This window comes from Mustela nigripes, chromosome 13 (assembly GCF_022355385.1).
Source record: "Mustela nigripes isolate SB6536 chromosome 13, MUSNIG.SB6536, whole genome shotgun sequence".
Classification (NCBI taxonomy): Eukaryota; Metazoa; Chordata; class Mammalia; order Carnivora; family Mustelidae; genus Mustela; species Mustela nigripes.
Window position 1 is genome coordinate 49643558 of NC_081569.1, and position 22264 is coordinate 49665821.

The following is a 22264-nucleotide window of genomic DNA, read 5'->3' on the forward strand; positions in this document are numbered from 1 at the left end:
TCGAGTCCCGCATCAAGCTCCCAGTTCCATGGGGAGTCGGCTTCTCCCTCTGACCTTCTCGCCTCTCATGTTCTCTCTCACTGTCTCTCTCTCAAATAAATAAATAAAATCTTTAAAAAAAAAAAAGAACTAATTCAGATACCATGATCCCAAAAACCTAGCTCTGCCACATTAACTGTGTGACCTTGGGGAAATTACTTAAACTCTCAGCATATTTTCTCATAAGTAAAATGAGCATAATCATAATCCCTACCTCTCAGAGATATTATAAAGAATAAATGATAAAATCGCGGTAATGTGCTTATCACAATGTCTAGCCCATAATAAGTGTTTAGTAAATGTTGGCAAAATCTTTTCACAATTTCCATTCTTCTTGATTTCCTTTGCTTCCTTCAATCTGATAAAAATAATGAATGACTACAGCAAATTGCATATATTTTGGATCCCCTCCCCTTTATGTTGTAGAGTACTTCTATTCCCAGGAAACTATGAGGCTTTTTTTTTTTTTAAGATTTTATTTATTTGACAGACAGAGATCACAAGTAGGCAGAGAGGCAGGCAGTGGGTGAGGGAGGGGGTGGAGCAGGCTCCCTGCTGAGCAGAGATCCTGATGCGGTTGGATCCCAGGACCCTGATCTCAGGACCCTGATCTCAGGACCTGAGCTGAAGACAGAGGCTTAACCCACTGAGCCATTCAGGTGCCCCTATAAGGCTCTTTTTAAGGTGAACTACTAGAATTTCTGCTCCGTCTCTAGAGAAATCTGTCCTCTCTAAACTGCATGGAATTTTCTTCCTAGAATGCCACCATTCCTTGAAGGACATGACATTTTTGAGGTTATTCTTCTCTTTTCCTTGCGAAGTCAATAAAGTACAGCTGACCAGCACTTCAATTCCTCAAATGATTCACCCCAGATAAAATGACCTGCCTGTAACTTGATATTTCATTTTAAAGAGCTTTTGAAAATGAGAGAATAAGAGACCCAGAGCAAAAAGTACTAGGATTCGCTCCATAGCTGCTAGCTTCCTCTACAAGTCAGGAAGCACCTCTACCCCACTGCCATGCAATTTCCCAGGAAATAGTCATTTGTCCTAATACTAGAGCAGAGCATGCAATGGCAATGCTGTAAGCAGATGTTTGGAGAAGACACCGGTTTTCATAAATATGGTGTGATCAATGTAACAAGGGTCCATGCCTTTGACCTTCTCTATCATGAGCTTAAGTGGGGCAATGATCTGTATGGAAGTCACTTTGCTTCATATCAGGGAGATAGTACTGGTTGGAGAACCTGAGAAAGGATCCAAATATTCTACCAAAAACTCGTACTTACTTACTTTAAGTAATTAAGCCTTACTTATTCCTTAAGGGTTTTTGAGATTTTATAGTAAGACAGTTTTTCTAATAAGAGAGGTTTGGAAAATTCTTCTTCCTAACTACAGACAGTGTTTTCAGTTTGGAAATAGAGAACTCAAAGTGGACAGATTCATGGGTTGAGGGTACACCAGTAACCTACTTCTCCATCACTTCTTCCCAAAATCTGAACATTTCCAGCAAGGCCTAGCTCTCCTGGGTGGCATCTAGATACTGGTCTATAACCTGAGTATTGAGCAACTAGGGTTTTGGGCCTACTTCAGGGCAATGTGGGCAGCAGGAGAGGCCACCATTGGGAATATGGTAACCACAATAGTTATATATTCACAAAATAGCAAAACTGTGACTTATAACTGTAATTTATTAACTACTTTCCAAATAAAATATTGAGGCAGCAGTTGATAGAAATTAAGTTAACAGGAAGTTAATCACTTAATCTGTGGATCGGTTAGTATATTTTACAAAGAGAGTATTATCAACCTAAGCGTATGTTTACTTGAAAATCAAGTCTAGTTGAGGAAGAATAAGGGATAATGTTTGCAATCTATGATCTCGGACAGTTACCAGACATTGGTCAATAAAGTAGGAGATTAAGGAGAAAATAATGTAACAATGAATAAATACATAAATAATAAAATAATCACTTTTGTATCCTTATATAAAATAGCCATGAAAATATCTTAGGAACATTCCATTCAAATCAACATCAAAAAATTACCTCCTGCTTAAGATGAGTGGTAGCTGCGCTTTGGAATTCATGCAGGAGTGCATGTACAAGCACGTGTGTGAAAGAAAGTGGAATGAATCTATTGGTATTTACTCTTAAACTGTTCTTCTCAAGGTTTAACATTTGTAAAAGTAATACTGGCTTATAATTTTCCCCTATCTATTTTCCCCTTCTGTTATTTGCCACAAGCCCTGGAGTTTTCCTAGTTCTCTCTGCAAAATGAATCTAACCACCTTACCTTTACAGAAGACTAAAGTCCACCTCCTTACTGACTGATAAGGAACTGATAATGAAAAGGGCATTTCTATTCTATCCAATCCTCTCTGGGAGCAGTTGAACGGAGAAAATGGATGAGATTAATAGGCCAATAATTAGTGACAAGGCTCTGAGCCTTACTGATTTCAGAGACATTTTTATTTATTGAACATGTTGTAAAATAAAGAGATCATGTTGGAAAACAAGAGATCCAGGCAGCTCATTCTCTAGGCCCCTGACCATGAATGTTGCCACCACCATTCTGGGATGTGGAGAGAAATGCAAGGAAAAGAGAGCAGAGCCAGCTGTGGCCTCTGATTACGGACTGAAAAAGGACTCATCAAAGTGAACAGGTAAGCCATGTTCACAGCCAACAATGATGTGTCTGAACCCTGCGGTAGCTCTATACTGGCATGGAGGCCGAGGGGACCCTCCCCTATGCCTGCAGGTGGTGACCTGGAAAAGAGACTTGCTTCGTCTTAAACCTTCTCAGTAAGGTTCTCCAATATTTCCACAGATGGCTTTGATGTTGTTCTTGTTGTCATGAATAAAGGTATTGGTGTCTTTGCAGGGTGTGGTCAGGCCTCTTCTCTTCATCATGATTTCACAGTATTTGTCATTCCGGCCCCATGGTTTGGCATCATAGTGCTTGGTCAGGAAGCTTCTGTACCTAGGGTCATCCTGAGCCAGGGCTGGTGGGGTCAGACCCAGACCCAGCACGTAGACCAACAACAGGGAGCCCAGGCCCATCATCATCTCTTCCAGTAAAGGGTCCTGCCAAAGGCCAAAGGAGGTGTGCTAGGGGTATAGAAGAGCATTGCCCGATCAGGCTAAAAGTACAGGGACTTTGCTCTCTGACATGAATCAAGTATCTTCAGTCACCTAATTACATCTTTTCTTTTCTCTTCCTCATTAATCTCAAACTTTTCGTCAATCTGTTTCTTTGGAAAGTCTATTTTAAAAAGTTTCCTGAGAGGCGCCTGGGTGGCTCAGTGGAGTAAGCGTCTGCCTACAGCTCAGGTCATGATCCCAGGGTCCTGCAAGGGGCTCCTTGTTCAGCAGGGAACCTGCTTCTCCCTCCTCCCCTGCCTGCCGCTCCCTCCCCTGCTCATGCTCGCTTGCGCTCTCTCTCTCTCTCTGACAAATAAATAAATTAATAAATCTTTTTTTCCTGAACACAATTTCATGTCCCAACCATGTTTTTCTATTCCTCAGAATTGGTGAGTATTGATTTACCATATTGTAGCATTACAAAACCCACTCACACTCTTTCACTCATTTATCAGTTACTATAGTAACAAATTTTACACAAGCCCTTGCAGGTATCAGACCACTGTGCTAGGTCCTGGGACACAAAGACCATCAAGACACACCAAATGCCTCCCTAAAAGAGGATGTAGCATCCACGCAGAAGGGATGGGAGCTCCAATTTCCTGAGATGATACAGTACGATAGGAGGTGAGAGCTATGAAGAAGGGGGACTTTTAGGCAACCCTGAGCCCAGGGAAGGTTCAATCAGAGGACTGTTGAAGACAGGATTCTGGGTAATCATGATAGTTTGTCGGCGGGCTGTGAGGAGAGAATATGAGAGCAGTTTATCCTCAGGTGAAGGGAGGCAGCCCTAGTTTCCCAAGAAGTAGACGTTTCATGGCCAAAGGTGCAATTATGATGTACCATTGAGAAAGAGCAGGGAGAAACATGGAAGAACCCATGTAAAGCTTACAAGTGGTTCTGGGGTGAACTCTTACAAAGGACTGGAAAAAGAAGAATAAAAGCTTATTCCTAGGTGCCTCTTACATTGAAAACACCTTGGATTATTCTCAAAGAATATTACCTAATTTTCCCTGCACATGTATATAGACTGTACACCACAGTTAAATGACGTCTCCATGTGGTAAAAACAAAAACAAACCCCAAAACAACTCCTTAGACCTTTTTTTATTTTTTCTAAGTAAACTCTAGGACACACATGGGGCTCAAACTCACAACCCTGAGATCAAAAGTCACATGCTCTACCAACTGAGCCAGCCTGGCCCCTCTCCTTAGATCTTTTCATCAAGTCAAAGGCTTTACAACTTGCTGCAATGATTTCTCAAATCTTTCTCAAAAGAAGAAGAAAGAGAAGAGGATTGCTGCCATATCTCTCAGGAAAGAGCTGTCAGTCTCAAACTCTAGAACTCCCACATCCCAGGGGTGGTGTGCCAGATACTCAAACACACCCACAGGGTAAACATGGTACTTCTTCCTGGAGCATGATTTTAGCTCAATGATGGATAATTAAAAATGGAATTAAGCAAATACAGATTATAATAAAACAGAGAACAATTTTTTATGAACTATTAAGGTCTTATTTCTTATGAAATTTGAAGATTTGGGAATTGAAAGATACTTGGTGTTTGCAGCAGGTAGTTTCTGATTATACTTCTAGTTCTCTGGAGAAAATTTTAAAGAATATTCAGAGCTTTTAAAAACCACCATAGTCCACGCTTGCTTTGGCAGTCCATATACTTAAACTGTAATGACAAAAATCACCATACTCCTATACATTATATCAAATATATGTGAATATCCACCACATTCAACAATAAAAATTATTTTCACTGTAAATTTGAAACCGATTTTATAGAGTGCCTGGGTGGCCCAGTCAATTAAGCGTCAGACTCTTGATTTTGGCTTAGGTTATGATCGCAGGGTTGTAAGACTGAGTCCCCATGTTGCCTCAGCTGCATGCTCAGTGTGGAGTCTGCTTAAGATTCTCTCTCCACTCTGCCCCTATCCACCTCTCTTCCTCTCAAAAAAAAAAAAAAAAAAAAAAGAGGGAATTGATTTTTATAATTTTGTTTCTCAAATTGTCAGTAATTCATTTAATTTATGACCGGGTAGGGTGTTTTTTGGCAATCATCACACATACTTAGAAATTCTTGCAAGGGAAAAAAATTTGACCTTCAAATTATTCTTAAATGTAATATAATTCCTATGAAAACTAAATTTAAAAATAAATGGTATATTTTCATGGACATTAAATTATTAATCTTTATTTTGTGCTTTCCTGGGCGCCTGGGTGGCTCAGTTGGTTAAGCAACTGCCTTTGGCTCAAGTCACCATCCTGAAGTCCTGGCATCAAGTCCCACATCAGGCTCCCTGCTCAGCAGAGAGTCCGCTTCTCCCACAGACCTCTCTCCTCTCATACTATCTCTCTCTCAAATAAATAAATAAAATATTTTTTAAAAAAGAATAATCTTTTGTGCTTTCTTGTGAAAGTCATAACCACGATTTTCATATTAAGTAAAATTTTTTAAAGATTTTTTTTAAATTTATTTGAAAGAGAGAGAGATTGAGAGGAGGAAGGTCAGAGGGAGAAGCAGACCCCCTGTTGAGCAGAGAGCCTGCTGTGGGGCTGGATCCCCCGACTCCAGGATTATGACCTGAGCTGAAGGCTGTCGCTCAACCAACTGAGCCACCCAGGTGCCCATATCAAATAATTTTATAGCCCTCACAGAGGCCATAGGTTCTAGCACTAGACCTGTAGGGTTGCTAAACAGTACTGGGAGTATGACTGTGCATCCAGAAAAACAAGGGAGTCTGGGATTTTGCTGGTTACATGGAAAGACATGTGACAATAGTAAACAAAGTGAACTCTCTTATCAACATTTGGCATTGATTTGCCTTGTCTGTTTCATAATAACTATAAACAAATTTGGTACACTCCTAAAAAATCTTTTGACTATTCCACAACACTGATGTAAGTAGCAGCTGGAAAGTTTTCCATTAAGCACTTAGCGTATCATTTGCAACAGAATCAAGTGAAATTGCACTTAGCAAGAAAGTGGTATACAACGGGGGGAAAGTCACCCCTAAAAGACTAACAAGTATTCCTACAGGGCTGCTGCTCCAACACAGCTGCTCAGCTACCCTGCTGCCAAGCTCTTTACATTTATATTGTGCTTTCCAGTCTCCTGGGTGTGTTCTCTTTTTTTAGTTTTTTGGAAGACCTCATCAAAGTTTTATTGATTTGGAATCAACTGAGTTTCTTGCTGAGCAATTGACAAATATTGCCTTTTTTTTTTTAATAAACATATAATGTATTATTAGCCCCAGGGGTGAATCGCCAGGCTTACACACTTCACAGCAAATATTGCCTTCTAAAGTCAAAGGTAACTGTAGAATTACAGGATATCAAGATCCTAGGCACCTTAAAAGAGTTCACACAGTCGCACATCTCTTGCAGAGTCAGAGTCCCAGGGTTTAAAAAAAAAAAATCAGGAAATAGAACCAGAACTGGTAGTCCCCCAGAGAGTCCCTAGGTGGCAGTGGTGGATAGGGATGTTCCCAACCATTCAAGGCTGCAGAAGAGACCTTGGGTCCTTGTAGATGTGCCACTCAGGTTGTGGGGATACTGCTGCTCACAGAAGGGAGTGTGAGCCCACAGGTCTACCTAGAGTCTCTGTCCAAACACTCTATGCTTTAGATATTAAGATGAAGGACACTTCACTAAATATAAGTGTCAAAGCAAAAATCACAAAGCTGATCTCTCCACAAGGATATAATCAAATAAAGATTTACCTGTTGTCAGCTTTCATAGGTGCCATTTCCACAATTATCTATGTGGTCTTGGGCAAATAGTGACCTGTTTACTTGTCGGTGTTTCCTACTGGTGTGTAATCAGTAGGAGGACAGAGCCCATATTAGTCAACTTTGAATCATAGTGCCTGCCTCATGGTAGGTCCTCTATAATTATGTTTTTAATGACTGACTTCATTTTCCCCTCCAGACCTAAATTTGTTCATCTGTAAAAAGAGAGTTGCTATCAGTTACGGCCTGAAATTCCGTAGTTCTCATTAAGTATAGAAGCCTTTTCCTTTCCTTTCCTTTTCTTCCACTTGAATTGAGAGACAAGTAAGTTACTTGTGTAAGTTTAGTTTGGTGGCAAAAGGCACCAGCCAGAAGAAATAGCTAATAGATTGACTGAGGAGCATCATTCTTTAAGGCTCAGCAGGTAAGCCAAGCCCACAGACCACCTCTAGTTAAGACACTGGACCGACACTACATAGGCTCTTCATATCCTAAAAAAGCATTTGCTTATTGGAGGTTGAAGGTCCTCACATCTCAGTCTTAGAGGTTAAAGAATATCTTTGTTTCTGATTTGCAGAATTTGCACATTCGTTCTGTAGTAATTCAGCTAAGGTTCGTCCAGGCTTATTATAATCTTAATTTCCTAAGACATTCAGAGACCAAATCCCAGCAAGTATACACTAGGGTTACCAGTAACAACATCTGCTCTGCCACCCATAACTTCCTCACTTATATATTCCATACGAAATTTCCCAAAAATGGGAGCTGAAACGGAATTGGGAGAAAACACGTAAGACATTATATGGGGTGCAGAAGTGAATCTGCCTAGGCCAAGTGTGCAGAGCCTCTCATCTGGTGGCCAAATTCATTCACACATACCTTTCTAGACCTAAGCACATAACTGTCAGATTTTCATCGCTGGAATTTGTCCCACAACTTGTTTTTTAGACGAACTTCACCTTCTGTCTCAAACCAGTCCCTTAGTCTTCACAAAAAGTAAAATACTCTTTCTCTCCCCTTAGACAATGTTTTGTATTCAAAAGATCTATCAAACTTTATACACCAGGGAGTTAACTTGATAATTTATGATTATGACTATGAATACAACTTCCATTAACATAGCCTCACGCTTTTATATGTTCTAGGGCAATATTATCCAAACTGAAAGCTTACCACCCAATGCATATTCCTCTATCTCCTTCCTTCTTTCTTCTCTTCAAACTGACAGTATACCTTTTTTTTTTTTAACCTTGGCATTTGTTGTTCCATTGTGTTTTCAAAGAGCAACCAAAACTTTAAGGAAAGAAATTAGTGGGAAGGTTTACAAGAAAACAGAGCTAAAAGTATATTCTCTGTTTCTTTCCTTGCTAAGTCACATAAAATGTCAGGGCAGGGAGCTCCAGATAACCTTCCAGCAGATGCTTTTCCTAGATCTTTGGGGACTTTACCACAATTTAGGAATCCCTCCCAAATCACCACTTGCTCCCAGTCTTACTAATTTCCCTTTATCCACGTTTAGGCTATTCCAGAAGAAATCTGTTTGCATTTTAAACTTTAGAATCTAATTTGTTTCTTTCTTAATTCATGAACTTGGGCCAAGAGTTTTTAAAAGGGAAAAAATGGTTTTTTTGAAATGGATGGATGTCTAGAAATAGTATACATATATCAACAAATAGAGAAATAGGTTACCCAGGAGGAAGAGTCTTACAGAAGTCTAGAATTTTCCTTCCAACTGAAGATGGGTTCCAGCTATTGGTTCCTGGAGATGGGTTCCAGCTGTATGGACCTGGAGGTCCCTCTAGGTTCTGATTATATAGTGATCAGACAAACGGGGAGGGAAGACTAGGTCTAAAGATCCCCGATGCTGGCAGAGACATGAAAACCAAGGACACTGCGCTTGGACAAACAAACAGAGTCATTCACCTTTCCCTGGGCATGACTGGGTCGAACATTAACCCACATAAATTAGAGATTTGTTCTGGGAGGCCAACTTTGATAAACACGGTCTTTTGTCCCACAGTTGCTTTTTTCTGATGTCTGTGGTTCCGACTCCTACCCATGACAAGAACATGCAGTGATTGGATCCAGAAGATATTGTTTCTGATCTTATGGGCCATCTCTAAGAACTGTGTTGGAGGAAGCCTGCAGAGTAAGATGTGGCCTCCCAGTAGGATGTTGTCCCACTGTCCTCTCTTTTTACCCACATAATTTGGTTTCACAAAAAGATGCTAAGTAGACTCTTCCATAGATTGCACAGAACCAGGAAAGCATTCCTAGAGAAGGTTATGTGACAGCTCTTACTACCCTGCCCCTGCCCTCAACCTTCCAGCCACTAGCCCCCAGAAGTTTCCTTGACTTATTTCAAGGGCTTCTCCTTTCTTTCATCCTTACCTGTTCACAAGAAATTAATCCTCAGCACTCAAACTTCTGTTCCTTGTAACACAGATGTAAAATTGGTTATCTCCACCATCAGTGCAACCCTGGTATTGCATCTACTCACTAAGTGAATCTGTCGCTCGAATAGAAACAAGCCAACTGGGTCAAAGTTTACTGGGGTCACTTTATAAGGATCCTACGGTTTCAAATATCAGGCAGTGCAGGATGCCAACTCTTTCACAGACCCTCAGTAACCACCTCCACTGCTGCTGAATCTCCAAGAGTGCTATTTTTTTTTAAAAATCCTCAACCCTCGGTAGCCATCCATCCACCTTCAAGTTTTCAGTCTGCCTGTCTCTGAGGTATCAATCCAGACTGGCATCCTGCCAATAAAATAACTGGACTTAAAATCATCCTAATAATTATAATCATAATAATAGTCATTGCCTTTCATTTAAAGAAACTCTCACACACTTGATAATATTTAACCATCACCAGGACTGTGTGAGGTAGGTGTTACGGAAGTCAGTTTTTCTCATGAAAGAAACTGCCAGTTCAAACAACAGAAGGATAGTCCAGTTGGACTTCAAACTCCTTGTCTTCAGGGAGAGGATCTACTCATCTTTCCAGACTCGGCATGAGCAACACCGCCTCTGAGTCTGACAGGCTCTCCTCAATCCCAACCCATCCCAGGAGAAGGGGCCCACATCTTCCTTGGAGGATTCTCTGTACCCAGTACACACCAGGCTGAGGCAAGCACGGAGCCACAGTCCCAAGCTGACAGCTTATGCTGCATTGCTTCTAGACTTCTGCCTTGGTGTGTGTGTGAAAAGCTGGTGAGTCAGCCCGAGTGAAGCCTATCTGTGTAAGAGTCTGTGATGTCCCGGGAAAGGATTCATCCATAGAGAAGGACATGATGAGAGGAGGGAGAATGATGCCAAGGCTATAGAGCAGTGTCAGGCAAGGACTACAGTGTGCCCCGCCTCCTGGGGCCTAGAGGAAGGAGGGCACTACGCAGTAACAGCTTTCATAAAAATCAAGGTTGTTTCACTAAATCTCTATACGGTTCAGAAAGCATACAGCAAGTTAGTGTGAAGGAGCTCACTCTACGGTTGACCAGAGGTGGTATGGGAATGGGGCGGGAGGTAAAGCACCTTCCCCACGGTGAGGATCCCTTTGCAGATTGAGGCACGTCTGGACAAGAGCTAGAACAACAGGTCAGACCATTTGCTCTATCAAAAAGGAAGAGGACACTGCGTGTTGGCACCTTCAGACATTTTTAGCAGCACAGGCCAGGTGCAGAGACAGACCTCACCCAGGGAGGTAGAGCAAAAAGAAGTAAATGGCAGCCTCTCTGTTTGGGTTAAAGGGGCTAGTTTGCAAATATGTTTACACCCCCTGGGAACTTCAGGAATGCTCAGAGAAGAATGTGAGCTGATCTGGAGATCTTACAGCATGGGTGGGATGGATCTGGCTTTACTTTAGGTTGGCAAACGGGCCATTAGCCATCATCTTTTGATGATTAATTAATCTTCTTGAATCTCCACTAGATGGAACCCTTAGAGAGAAGAATAATTACGTCACTCACTTCTGCATTCTTAGTATCTCAAAAAGTGGCTCACTCCTAGGCCCCAAGTTCTTCTTGTTAGCCCTCAGTGCTTCTATAAATGTGCCATCTGGTCTCACTTTGGAGATCCCAACCATACAGATGCTCCTGGCTTCTGTTAAGACTTGCAGGCACAATTGGGTTTCGCAATAGTTAGCAAACAAGGTAGGCCTAATTCCCAGGTAGAACTGGAAGGCTTCCAAGGTTCCCAGGAAAACTCTGCTTCTGGCATTAGTGGTAAAACCTGACCTTCATTTCTTAGGTATTGGTCCCTATTCTAATGTAAAAATCTATAGGAGGATTAACTCCTTAAACAGGCTGTGATTCACACATGCTTGTGCATGAGCTGTAGAGGCTGTCCTAAGAATGGTTTTTGGAGGGGGTGCCTGGGAGCTCAGTTGGTTAAGGGTCTGCCTTGGCTCAAGTCACGATCCAGGGGTCCTGGGATCAACCCCCACATAAGGCTCCCTGCTTGGTGGGAAGTCCGCTTCTGCCGCTCCCTACTGACATACTCTCACTCTCTCTCTCACATAATTAAAATCTTTAAAAATGAATAGATTTTGGTAGCTGAAGTGGCTTGAGGATTTGAGGAGGAGGAAAAGTAGACAGCATGGCAAAGCTGGAAAAGACAAACCTCAGTGGCTTTTCAGCTGTGGTAAGGCACAGTTCTGCCTTGCTTCGCCTTTTTCCCCTGCCCTCTTCCCTTTTTCCTACATCTCCACCCAAATTCTGAGCTAAAAGGAAAAAAGTCTGAGGAAGTGAAAAAAGGACCAAGCACACAGCCACAAACTACCTCTCCCTCAGTACCTGGTGCCTCAGAGTTACTGAAGTCTCTGGAAAGGAAAGGACAGGTGTCTCTGCCCATACAATTGTTCTGCCAAACACCAAAGTTCAAAGTCCTTTAGGTACAGAGAGATTATTCAACAAGACGTGGGGCTCGCTGAGTGGGGCCTCTACTGGTATCTAACAGAGCACCCGAATGCGGACTTTCCTTTTGTGGGCAAACCCTAACTATTTGAGTGGTACCTATTTTAAATTAATCATGTATCACTTTTTTAAAAGAGGCTGAAGAACTGAATTCTAAAGAGATACAAGCCTGTAGTTTGGTGGGGAAGACACTGCCAGGCCCATACAACACCCTTAAGACCTCAGCAATCCCAGACTACAGAAGAAGCTGCTCACTCCCAAAGTCTGTGGGGATCAAGATGACTTGAGCAACAGGCTTGAGTAAATCTCTGGTAAATCACCTGAAGGCAGAGATAAGGTACTCCATTCCAGCATCACACGCCCATACACACACTCACACACACACACACAGTCCCATGGCTTGAAACACCAATTCAAACACCAACTCACACAAACAGATCACCTTCTGATGTTAGCTTTATGCTGTGGTGCTGGGGAGCAGCCTCTAGTGTCTGAACACAGCCAGGTCACTTTCTGGCCTCTGGGATTTCACTTGAAAACTTGGGGAGAATTCACAGCCTCCCCCATGCAAAAAAACAAAAAACCAGTTAGGTGAATGGTGAATGGTGAGTGGTTAATTGTTTTTCTTTCTTTTTTTTTTTCTTTTTTTTTTTTCATCTTGGCACAATGAGGTTTTGATGAAACAGAAAATAAAGGTTTGGAGAAAAAAAGTTTGACTATTTCATTAAAATGCCTCTAAGTGCTTATTCATTTGTATTGCAAACTACCTAAAACAAGGAGTATATATATATATATATATATATATATATATATAATCTTCAGTAATTTTAATAGGTGTAAAGCAATTGTCAATTGAAAAAAGCCCAATCATATATTTTTTTTAATGTTTTGACAGCTTCAACTTAAAAGTCATCACCCTTTTCCTGAAAATTTTCCTGTGTCTCTTCTTCACATCTTGCACATAGACACAGGCAACCCAGGGTTCTTCTTCTAAGGACTCAAGTGCTGGTGTCCTTTACCCTTTATACAGAGTACATATGTTTAATTCTGTCCTTAAGACAAATTATAAAATTAGGTGATGGAGAGAAGTGACTAATCTTTTCATTTTTTTGAACTCTAACATTTTTTTTAGGTTTATAAGCATGAAATTAATTTACTAACAGAACTAATGGTTAAAAGAGGATGAAGATCCAATGAAAAGAAGGATAACATCTCCAGGAGTGGGAGACACTATGACTAAGGGAGAATGGGCCAAAGTCTTGTTGACATGCCTGTGTGTTTTCAAACAAAAACAGAAGTTACACATTCACTTTTCAACAAACTGAGCTTTGTGCCCATTCTCTTTCCCAGATATCAAGGTGTTCTGCTGAGAATAACTGTTAACAGAAATTGCTCTTCACTTAAATTCAGATTAAATGAAAACTTTTTTTAAAAGATTTTTTTATTTATTCGACACACAGAGAGAGAGAGAGAGAGAAAGATCACAAGTAGGCAGAGAGGCAGGCAGAGAGAGTGGGGGAAGCAGACTCCCAGCTGAGCAGGGAGCCCTATGTGGGGCTCAATCCCAGGACCCAGAGATCATGACCTGAGCCAAAGGCAGAGGTTTAACCCACTGAGCCACCCAGGCACCCCTAAATGAAAACTTTTAATGAGGGGTTTCATTGGCCTGCTTCGGTCCACTTTCTTAGCCATCTACTTTAATTTCTGAATCACATGGGCAAATGCTTCCAACAATAACTTGACAAATCTCTTACCTTTGCCTGATTGTAACCTGACATCTGCTCTTGCACCAATAGCCAGAGCCATTCTTCTTTTCCTGGAATGGTTTCCCCATCTGTTCTGCCAAACTACATAGCTCTTGTCCACATTAATAGAGTACCTTCTTTCCTATAAGTACCATCTTACTACCACCCTGCCACCCCAAGAAGTCATAGAATAAGAAAGAGGGAGACCTGGAGGACTATCTCTCAAGGCCTCATAGAACAGATGAGGATACTGAGGTACAGAGAAAGAAAACATGTACTGCACCAGGAACATCTGGTGTTCCAGGGACTAGAAGCTTTCTAATGCACCACAGAGGTTTCATAGTCCACACTAGCAATTTCTAGAAAAATAAAGCTAATTTTAAAGATGCCACCGAAAGCTGCTGTTTGAGGAAAACCTACTGAATATTCCATGAATTTCAATAATATTTTATCTGTAAAAAGAGTTGCTTAAAATAAAGTGTGTGTAACAAAATTATCCTTCTGCAGTTAGTAACTGTGTTGTTAGTAGTTCTTTGAATACCTAAGACTGCTTCTGGGAAGTTGGCCAGTGCTGTTCAGATAATAATACCACTTGAGTTTCTAGTGATTATATTTATGACTTGATTATAAGGTTAGGGACACAAAGGGAGGGTCTTGCCTCATTTGAGATTTCCCTAGTCCCCAGAATGATGCTGAAATTGTTTTTACTGTCCTTCTTGAATAAAGATGTTCTCTTTTGCTCATGTGTTACCATATGACACGCTGTCTCAGAGTAAAAAGACTGAGGATCCCAACACTTTAGTAAGAAAGCTTAAAGAAGAGCCTGTTGGCAGTGAATCCTGCAATTTTGCAACATTGGCTGCGGGTGGAGAGAGAGAAGTGAGTCACCAGAAAACAAAAACGCAAGCTCCACAAGGCAGTTATGCTGGCAAAAACTGGACAAGGCCTAAATCTGGCGATCCACCTGGGTACCAAGTAAAGAATCCTTAGGTTTGGGCAAGTGCAGGCCTTCCTGGGCCTCCACCCCGTTCGCCAATTCTGCGCCCTCTTCTGAACCTACATTCTAGGCGCTAGACTTTCCCGAAGCCGTCTTTGCTTCGGGAAAGTCTAGCGCCTAGAATGTCTCTGCTCGGCTGCGGGAAGTAAATCTCAGGGTAGAAATGTAGAGTCGCTAACTCATAAAAGAACAAGACTTTGGACCTTCCTTCGTACTCCTGAGCGGCTCCAACGCGGTTCTGCAAACGTCTCCCCGAGGAGTCCCACACTGTCTCTGCTAAGAAGGGGCTCCTCGGGCCAAAACGCTCTTGGTAAAACTACTGAGGAGGAGGAAAGAGAGCAGGATGTGAACCCACCTCGGCCTGGAACGGGGCTGCAGAAACGCGCAGGACAGCGGAAAGAAGTTTTTCTCACGGCTTCTTCCCCTACCTGTAGGATGATAGGGAGCAGGTAGAAGACGCAAAGACTTCCTTTTAAATCTTGCTTTGGATCCTGGGTGGGGTCGGCATATGTGTGTGTACACGAACGGACGGGGCACGCAGCAGGGAGAGGAAGGCGACGCGGGAACCTCGGTGCAGTTGGGACCGCGCCCTGTTTCTCCCCGGACGCCCCTCCCGCCTAGACCCGCCTCTGCAGTGGGCGCGGCGGGCGGGCCCTGCCTGGGAAAGGAGAGGGCCTGCAGACCCGAGCCCCACGCACCTCCGGGGACAACGGGCCTGGGGACACCAATCCCTGCTCCTGGGAGCGAGGCGGTCCCTCCGAGGTGTCAGCTGGCGGTCAGTCCAGGAGACCAGGCGGTTTCTCCCTGCACAGCTCGTCAGCCCTCTCTGGCATTCGTTGGTTCAGCGCACCTCTTGTGCAGAACAGTCGGAAAGCGAGGAAGTTTGTAGAGATCTGAACTTTTGCATAGTTTCGAGGGCAGGAGAAAAAAAAAAAAAAAAAAAAAGCTAGGGCTCGTCCGGGATTTGAACCCGGGACCTCTCGCACCCAAAGCGAGAATCATACCCCTAGACCAACGAGCCGATGCGACAAAGGCGGCTTTATTTCCTCTGAACAGTACTTTCTAGTGTGCAGTTGGCCGCCAGGCTGTTTCCGAGCTTCGTCCTGCATTGTGACATTTACATTTGGCCTTGCTTCGTTGTCTCTCATTTTCATGAAGTCTCACTCCTTTGAAGTCTGGCTCGGCCCTAGCCTCGCTTATTCTCCCCGATCCACATCCTGGACCCCTCCAGGGGCCGGATGGGGTGAGGAGGGTCAGTTTCCAGACCTCGCGCCGCGTGGGTGAGCTCCACCTAGCACGGCCGGACGGCTCTGGGCGCGAGCTCGAGCGCGGCGGGCGCGCGGCGGGAGTCCGAGGACCCGAGCGGAGCTCGCTTGCGAGCCTGGAGGGTCCTGAGCCTCAGGCTGGACGCGCGGGAAGCGTGTCAGTCTGCTACCACGTCGAACGAGCCTAACATCCTAGGCGGGAAATGGTGGGCATCAAAATCCCAGGAGCCCGAGTTGGTGGGAGGTGCGCCAGTCTGGCGTGTGTTCGGATGGTCCAGGCCCTGAAGGAGAATCAAGGGTTCCATCTCCCACCTTTGTTTCACTTGTTCCCTCGGTCTGGAATTCTTCGTCTCAGCCAAATTCGCGTCAGATCCTGTTGGCCCTTCCTGTTCTGGCCCAAAATCTTTTTTGTAGAACTACAGATATGTATAAAAAGATAAACTAAAGCTGCCTTGTAAGGACCTCCCCCTGAATGGCTGTGTGTATGGAAGGGGGCAGACTCTCGGGTCGGGGGTCCCAGTCCAAGCGGTTTCTTCCTCAAGGTGGAGTCGCTCCGGGCGCACCACGCAGACAGCGCACACAGCGTTTATATATAATGTTCTGTATCAACGAGTGGATCAACTAGAAGCCAAAAGAATCATGTGAGGGGACGTTAACTCAAAATTCTCCCAGCTGGCTGACAGAGTTGGCTCACACTCGCCACCTCACTAAGAAACTGCCCAAAGGGATCCATTTGTTCACATATGCTTGGAGAGCTCAAACTTTCTCTTGGGGACAGGAATAAGGTCTGGAGAAGTCGATTCCAGAAGACAAAATGCCCCACAGGAAACAAGTGGTAGTCGACTGCAAACCCCAAAACTGCAGCTCCTCCTTCGAGCCGGAATCGAACCAGCGACCTAAGGATGGCCACACAGAAAGCGCGCTACAGTCCTCCGCTCTACCAGCTGAGCTATCGAAGGGGATACGAGTTTTTCCTCTCTAGAGTCACCTATTCAGGACACCTACAAATAGGCGCGCGGGAGAAACAATCTACGGAGGCGTGGACATCGCAGGGTCACAAAGCCAGCCTCTGAGAAAGCCCCGCCCGCATTTCTGGGGACAACCCTTCTAGAGCCGGATTCCCCGACCGCACGGAGGGGCTTCCAAAGCAGGACAACCCGTGGGCTCCTCACAGGCACCCCCAGACCCGGTACATCACGAGGCCGCCCAGGGCTGGGGGCATCTGCTCGCCCGGGGGCGGTTGGCTGCCGTGAGCGCGCAGCCCGAGACCTCCCGCCGTGATGTGTGCGGCGTGGAAGCAGCCAACGGCCGGGAAGAACTAGGGAGTGCGGCGGTGGGACACGCAGCTCCGCCCGCGCAGCTCGGCGCCAGGCGGAGAGGGCGGGCCTCCCGGGTCTGGCTCGCGCCTCTTCGCTTTTCCTCACTTCCTGTGCTCGCCTCGGAATCCAACCGCTTCTGCACAGGCGAGGCGCAACTCTTCCGTGAATACGTCCACAGACTCGGGGAGAAAGAGGATGTGGAGCATAGCACATAGCACATAAGTGTTTCCGCGAGAAAGGACTTCTGGAGAAAATATCTTAAGGTGTTTCAAAGAGGAAGCCGCAATTCCTCTGAGCCGATAACAAACTTAGTGACCCAAGTCTCGGCCTTCGTTTTCCCGCTGGGGTAGTCAAGTGTTGGAAAACTCGCGGTCACAGGAAACCTTGCGGAACAGCCTACTCCTCCCGAACGCCTCCTCCCTTTCGGGAGGGGAGCTTGTTCAGGGTTCAAAGCCTGTGCTGAGCGGGGCACTGGGCCGGACTCCCATGGTCTACCCCCACCCCCGTGCCACCGCCCCCACCGCCCTCAGCCCTTCTCGGGCTCCGGCCGTCCTCCGGAAGGGCTCTCGCGGCGGGTCAGCACAGCCCCGGCGTCCGCGGACGCAGGGAGCGCTTCTTGCAGCTTCTAATGGACTCCGCCGCATTCCAGGCGGCAGACCCGCACTTGCGCAGTAGCGCGTAAGAGGAAACGGATCTCTTAAGCTTGGTTTATTCAGGTAGTGGGACCGTGGCGAGAAGACACACGAACCGAATTTCCGCAAGGGTTAAAATTACCGGAGGGGAGGGCGGGAAGTCTTATTTAAAAGAGTAAGAAATAAGGGTTAAGGCCCCAGCGAGATTTGAACTCGCGACCCCTGGTTTACAAGACCAGTGCTCTAACCCCTGAGCTATAGGGCCTCGTGAGCGATTTGTTTGCTTCTTTCTTTGAAAAGGAACGTTTTTTAATGCTGGGCCTTTGTTAGGGAAATTAAATGTAGGAAGTGGACAAAATTTGGATTTTGTTTCAATCTATTTACTCTTGGAATTTGGTCTGCACGCCCTTGCTAGGGATAACGCAATATGAGGGCCAGTGATAACAGACACCACTATTTTAAAGATCGGAGAAATCTGCCTAAACCTACACATTACAACCCGGAGTCCACCTCAGACCTCCCCTCGCCAGGGAGAGGAAACGCGAAGTAGAGGAAGTTGACGACCACAGATCTCTCGGCCTTCCCACCAACTTTCAACCTCCTTCTTCAAGTTCTTTCTGTGTATGGACCTTCCGTACAGCTCGAGCCTCTGCGCCAGAGCAAGCATTTGTTGGTTCGTTATTTAATTCATTTCTTCATGCAACAAACACGGAACTCCCAAATCTGTGCTGGGCTGTGCACTAGGAACAAGGCATCAGATACGGTCTTTAACTTGAAGTCCCTGTCACAGTCTTATGGAATAAGAGAAATTTAGTTTTTATGAAAGAGAATAGTGAAAAGTAGCTGTGCCAGCTGTGAGCGGGTGGTGGACAGTGCCAAGCTTCGCAGATTTGCAGGGTGAGCCATCACTCTTCAAATCTTCAGGTGGGAGTGGGATTTGAGCTGCACTTGAGAGGTTAATAGGCAGTTTGGCAAGGAGTGGCCTCTGGTAGAAGAAAATGTCTGAGCAAAGTCTGAAAGAAAAACCGAGGCTTTTAAGGAACCAAGGCCGTACACTGCCTGGGGCAGATATCTGCCCTCCTGGAAGTAACGGAAACGGAAGAAGTCAGGTTAGTAGGAGACTGAGAGATTTGTGGAATGAAGTTACACCCTTTTAAAAATCGAAAATGGACACTGAACACTATGTCAGAAACTAATGTTGTACTATATGTTGGCTAATTGAATTTGAACTAAAAAAAAAATATGGAAAATGGAAACTAACAAGGCATGGGTATGCAGAATGAATTGAAGGGAAGAAAAACCAGAGTCAGAGATCCATCAGAGACTGGCCATGGTGCAGACGCTCAAACATAAAACCAAAAGAGATTGACCGTAATGGAACTGGAAAAGAAGGAAAGAATGAGGGAGATAGAAGGAAGACAGATTCAGCTGAAGTTAGATATGAATAAAAACTAAGAGATAATAAAGATGAAAGAGGCAGGACTTTCAAATATTATACCTTGATAAAGCAAGATGATGTTGCAGGAAAAAAAAAGTTTAAAGAGAAGGGTACCTAGAAAGGGCAGGGGATGGTGTGCAAGGATTTAGGTAGGATGAATTTGAAGTGAGATTGGGGGAGTTTAGGGAAATTGTACAATTGCTAGAATACTCTTATGTCTAGAAGTCCATAGATCAATAGGTCATGTTTAGATCAAATTACATAAGGTATCCTTTGAGTTATAGGCTCTAAGAGTTATGGGCTCTTGAAGGAAGAAAGTACAAAAAGAAAACTGGTGAGGCCTGAACATGAGCTGAATAGATCTGTTGCAGGCATTTGTCCTATGAGTGGACGTTCAGTATTTTTTTTAACTTTTACTTACATCTGATAATTTCACATATTATTAGTAAGTCTGCCCTAGAAAAACTGCTTTCCCAGCATGTGGAGTGGGCATGTGATCTAGGTTCCACCAGTTAGATTCATCCAGGATAAGATTTCAATTTAAATGTATAAAGCAGGAGTGAATGATACCATAGGGAAATCACATATTTTTTCAGTGGTGAGATATGGGATTTCTTAAGTCTGTAGATCATTACCTTTCTTCAGATCTGGAAAATCCTTGGTCAGCTTTTCAAATGTTGTTTTGCTCTATTTTTCATTCTCCATTTCTGAAATTGGAATTACATCTTCATACCTTGTCCTTCATTTCTTTTACCTTCTCATCCATATTTTCTTTTTCTCTCCATGTTGCATTCTGAATAACATATTCTTAATCCACTAATGCTTGTTACAGCTGTGTTTAATCAGCTGTTAAATCCACCTACTGAGTCAACGTAATTATAAACTGTAATTTTCAATTCTAGAAGTTCTGGTTCTTTTTCAAAACTATGAAGCCAATATTTTTTCCAGTTTTATTGAGACATAATTGACATACATCACTGTATAAGTTTAAGGTGTACAGCCTAGGGGCACCTGGGTGGCTCAGTTGGTTAAGCATCTGTCTTCTGCTCGGGTCCTGATCCCAGGGTCCTGAGATCCAGCCCCACATAGGCTCCCTGCTCAGCGGGGAGCCTGCTTCTTCCTCTGCCTGCCGCTCCCCCTGCTTGTGCGCTAGCACCCTCTCACTCTCTCTCTTTGTTAAATGAATAAATAAAATATTTTTAAAAAATAAGGTGTTCTGCCTAATGGTTTGACTTCCATATATTGTGAAATGATTGCTGCTATAGTTAGCATCCACTATTTCATATAGATATAATAAAAAAAGAAAGCAAAGAAAGAAGGAAAAAAGCTTTTCCTTGTGATGAGAACTCTTAGGATTTAACCTTTGAAAAATTTTCATGTATATCATGCAGCAGCATTAACTGTAATCATCATGCTGTCCATTACATCCTTGTACTTAAGTTCTTATTTATCTTGTAACAAGTAGTTTGTACCTATTGACAATCTCTCCTAAACCCTTTCCCAAACCCTGCCTGTTAACCACAAATCTGATCTGTTCTTCTATGATTTGGGAGGTTTTTTTGGTTTTGGTTTTTGTTTTTAGATTCCACATATACATGAGATCATACAGTACTTGTCTTTCTCTGTCTGACTTATTGCACTTAGCATAACGTCCTCAAGTTCCATCCATGTTGTCCCAAATGGCAAGATTTTCTCATTTTTTTGCTAAATAATATCCCATTATATATATATATATATATATATATATACATACACACACACATATATCCCATCTTATATACATATATATATGTATGTTCCATGTATATATATGTATATTCCAGAGTTATATACCACAACTTCTTTATCCATTCATTCGTCAGTAGACACTTAGTTTGTTTTCATATCTTGGCTATTGTAAATAATGCTGCCATGATGCAGGTGTGTTTTTTAAGTTAGTGTTTTTGTTTCCTTTGGCTATATTCCAAGAAGTGGAATTGCTGGATCATATGGTGGTTCTGGTTCTGTTGTTTGTTTTGTTTTTGTTTTGAGGCTCCTCCATACCGTTTGCTATAGCAACTATACTCATTTACAATCCTACCAGCAGGTAAGTCAAATTGTTGAATTTCCTCTTCCTTGCAGATGTTTACCACCTTTTCTTCTATTTCTTTAAACACATTAATGATATTCATTTTAATATGTATAACTGATAATCCCAATATTATTCTATCTATTGTTCTAGTTGATTCTTACTCATGTCACTGTGTTTCCTTGTGTAATTAGTCCTCTTTGTGCACTGCTCAATGTCTTGGCAAAATTATATGCAATGAATTTTTGAGGCCAAGATGAAGGCGACTTCCTGAAAAAATAATATATTATTATAAATATAAAAATAAATATAAATATAAAACCTTTTGTTTCTCCCAGGCAGGTGGAGCACTATCAGCCCAAAAGGATCCTAAAAATAGTTATTGGCTGGACATTTCCTGAGCCTTCAAGATGAAGTTAAACCCAAGCTTCTCAGGAGAAGTTGAAAGCTCATTCTTTCCAGTTTTCCTTGCTAAGCTTAGCTGACTTCTGCTGAGCTCCATTACAGTTATTGTAAGTGGGATGATAGAGGTAGGTTTACTTCTTGTTCATCCTTGCCTTATGGGAATAGCTCTTTAATATTAATGTTAATATTAAACTTAATATTTGCGGAGAGCATCTTACTTGCTTTTCCATTTTGGATAGGTGCTGGGTCTTGACATCTGTTCCTCTTATTTCTCCTATCCAGAGTCTGCCAAAACTATAGCTCAGTTTTGCAGTAATTAGCAAATGTCTTCAGAGCTACAAAAGTCAGTGCTTCCCTTACCTATCAGATTCCATCTTTTGCTTGGATTCTGCCCTAGTAGTTGCTTGCTACCATTTTAGTACTTTGATGCTTTTAAGGAGATATGGTCAAATCTTACCCAATATTTTTTCATTTTTCTTCAAGGAGTTTGGTCCAAATTAATTAGCCCATAATTACTAGAAAGGAAATTGGAGTTGTAGGACTGTAACATCAAGCATACTCCA

The 22264-nt window shown here is 43.2% G+C and overlaps 3 protein-coding genes and 3 non-coding genes across 10 annotated transcripts in view; all 6 read right to left on the reverse strand.

The window, feature by feature from the left end:
- The window catches only part of RNASE4 (ribonuclease A family member 4), a 19119-nt gene extending 4031 nt beyond the window's left edge, over window positions 1-15088 (reverse strand). The window contains exon 1 of one of the 4 annotated variants that reach the window (XM_059372423.1): window positions 15003-15088. The gene's annotated coding sequence lies outside the window, so the exon portion shown is untranslated. The other 3 variants (XM_059372420.1, XM_059372421.1, XM_059372419.1) reach the window with 3 other exon arrangements.
- The window catches only part of LOC131999586 (ribonuclease K3-like), a 33421-nt gene extending 18330 nt beyond the window's left edge, over window positions 1-15091 (reverse strand). Inside the window, exon 1 of one of the 2 annotated variants that reach the window (XM_059372418.1) lies at window positions 15003-15091. The gene's annotated coding sequence lies outside the window, so the exon portion shown is untranslated. Of the gene's footprint in view, window positions 1-14929 lie in introns of both variants that reach the window. The other variant, XM_059372416.1, reaches the window with a different exon arrangement.
- ANG (angiogenin) lies at window positions 2493-3598 on the reverse strand. Its single transcript, XM_059371093.1, is given in 1 exon segment — window positions 2493-3598. A coding segment is annotated over 1 exon segment (438 nt). The 5' UTR covers window positions 3108-3598; the 3' UTR covers window positions 2493-2669.
- Window positions 15092-15523: 432 nt separating the features above from the next.
- TRNAP-UGG (transfer RNA proline (anticodon UGG)) lies at window positions 15524-15595 on the reverse strand. The gene has a single exon. It is a non-coding gene; the product is annotated as a tRNA-Pro (tRNA).
- Window positions 15596-16707: 1112 nt separating this feature from the next.
- TRNAY-GUA (transfer RNA tyrosine (anticodon GUA)) lies at window positions 16708-16798 on the reverse strand. The gene is given in 2 exon segments: window positions 16708-16743; window positions 16762-16798. It is a non-coding gene; the product is annotated as a tRNA-Tyr (tRNA).
- A 1184-nt stretch (window positions 16799-17982) lies between these two features.
- TRNAT-UGU (transfer RNA threonine (anticodon UGU)) lies at window positions 17983-18055 on the reverse strand. Its single transcript has one exon. It is a non-coding gene; the product is annotated as a tRNA-Thr (tRNA).
- Window positions 18056-22264: the final 4209 nt, after the last annotated feature.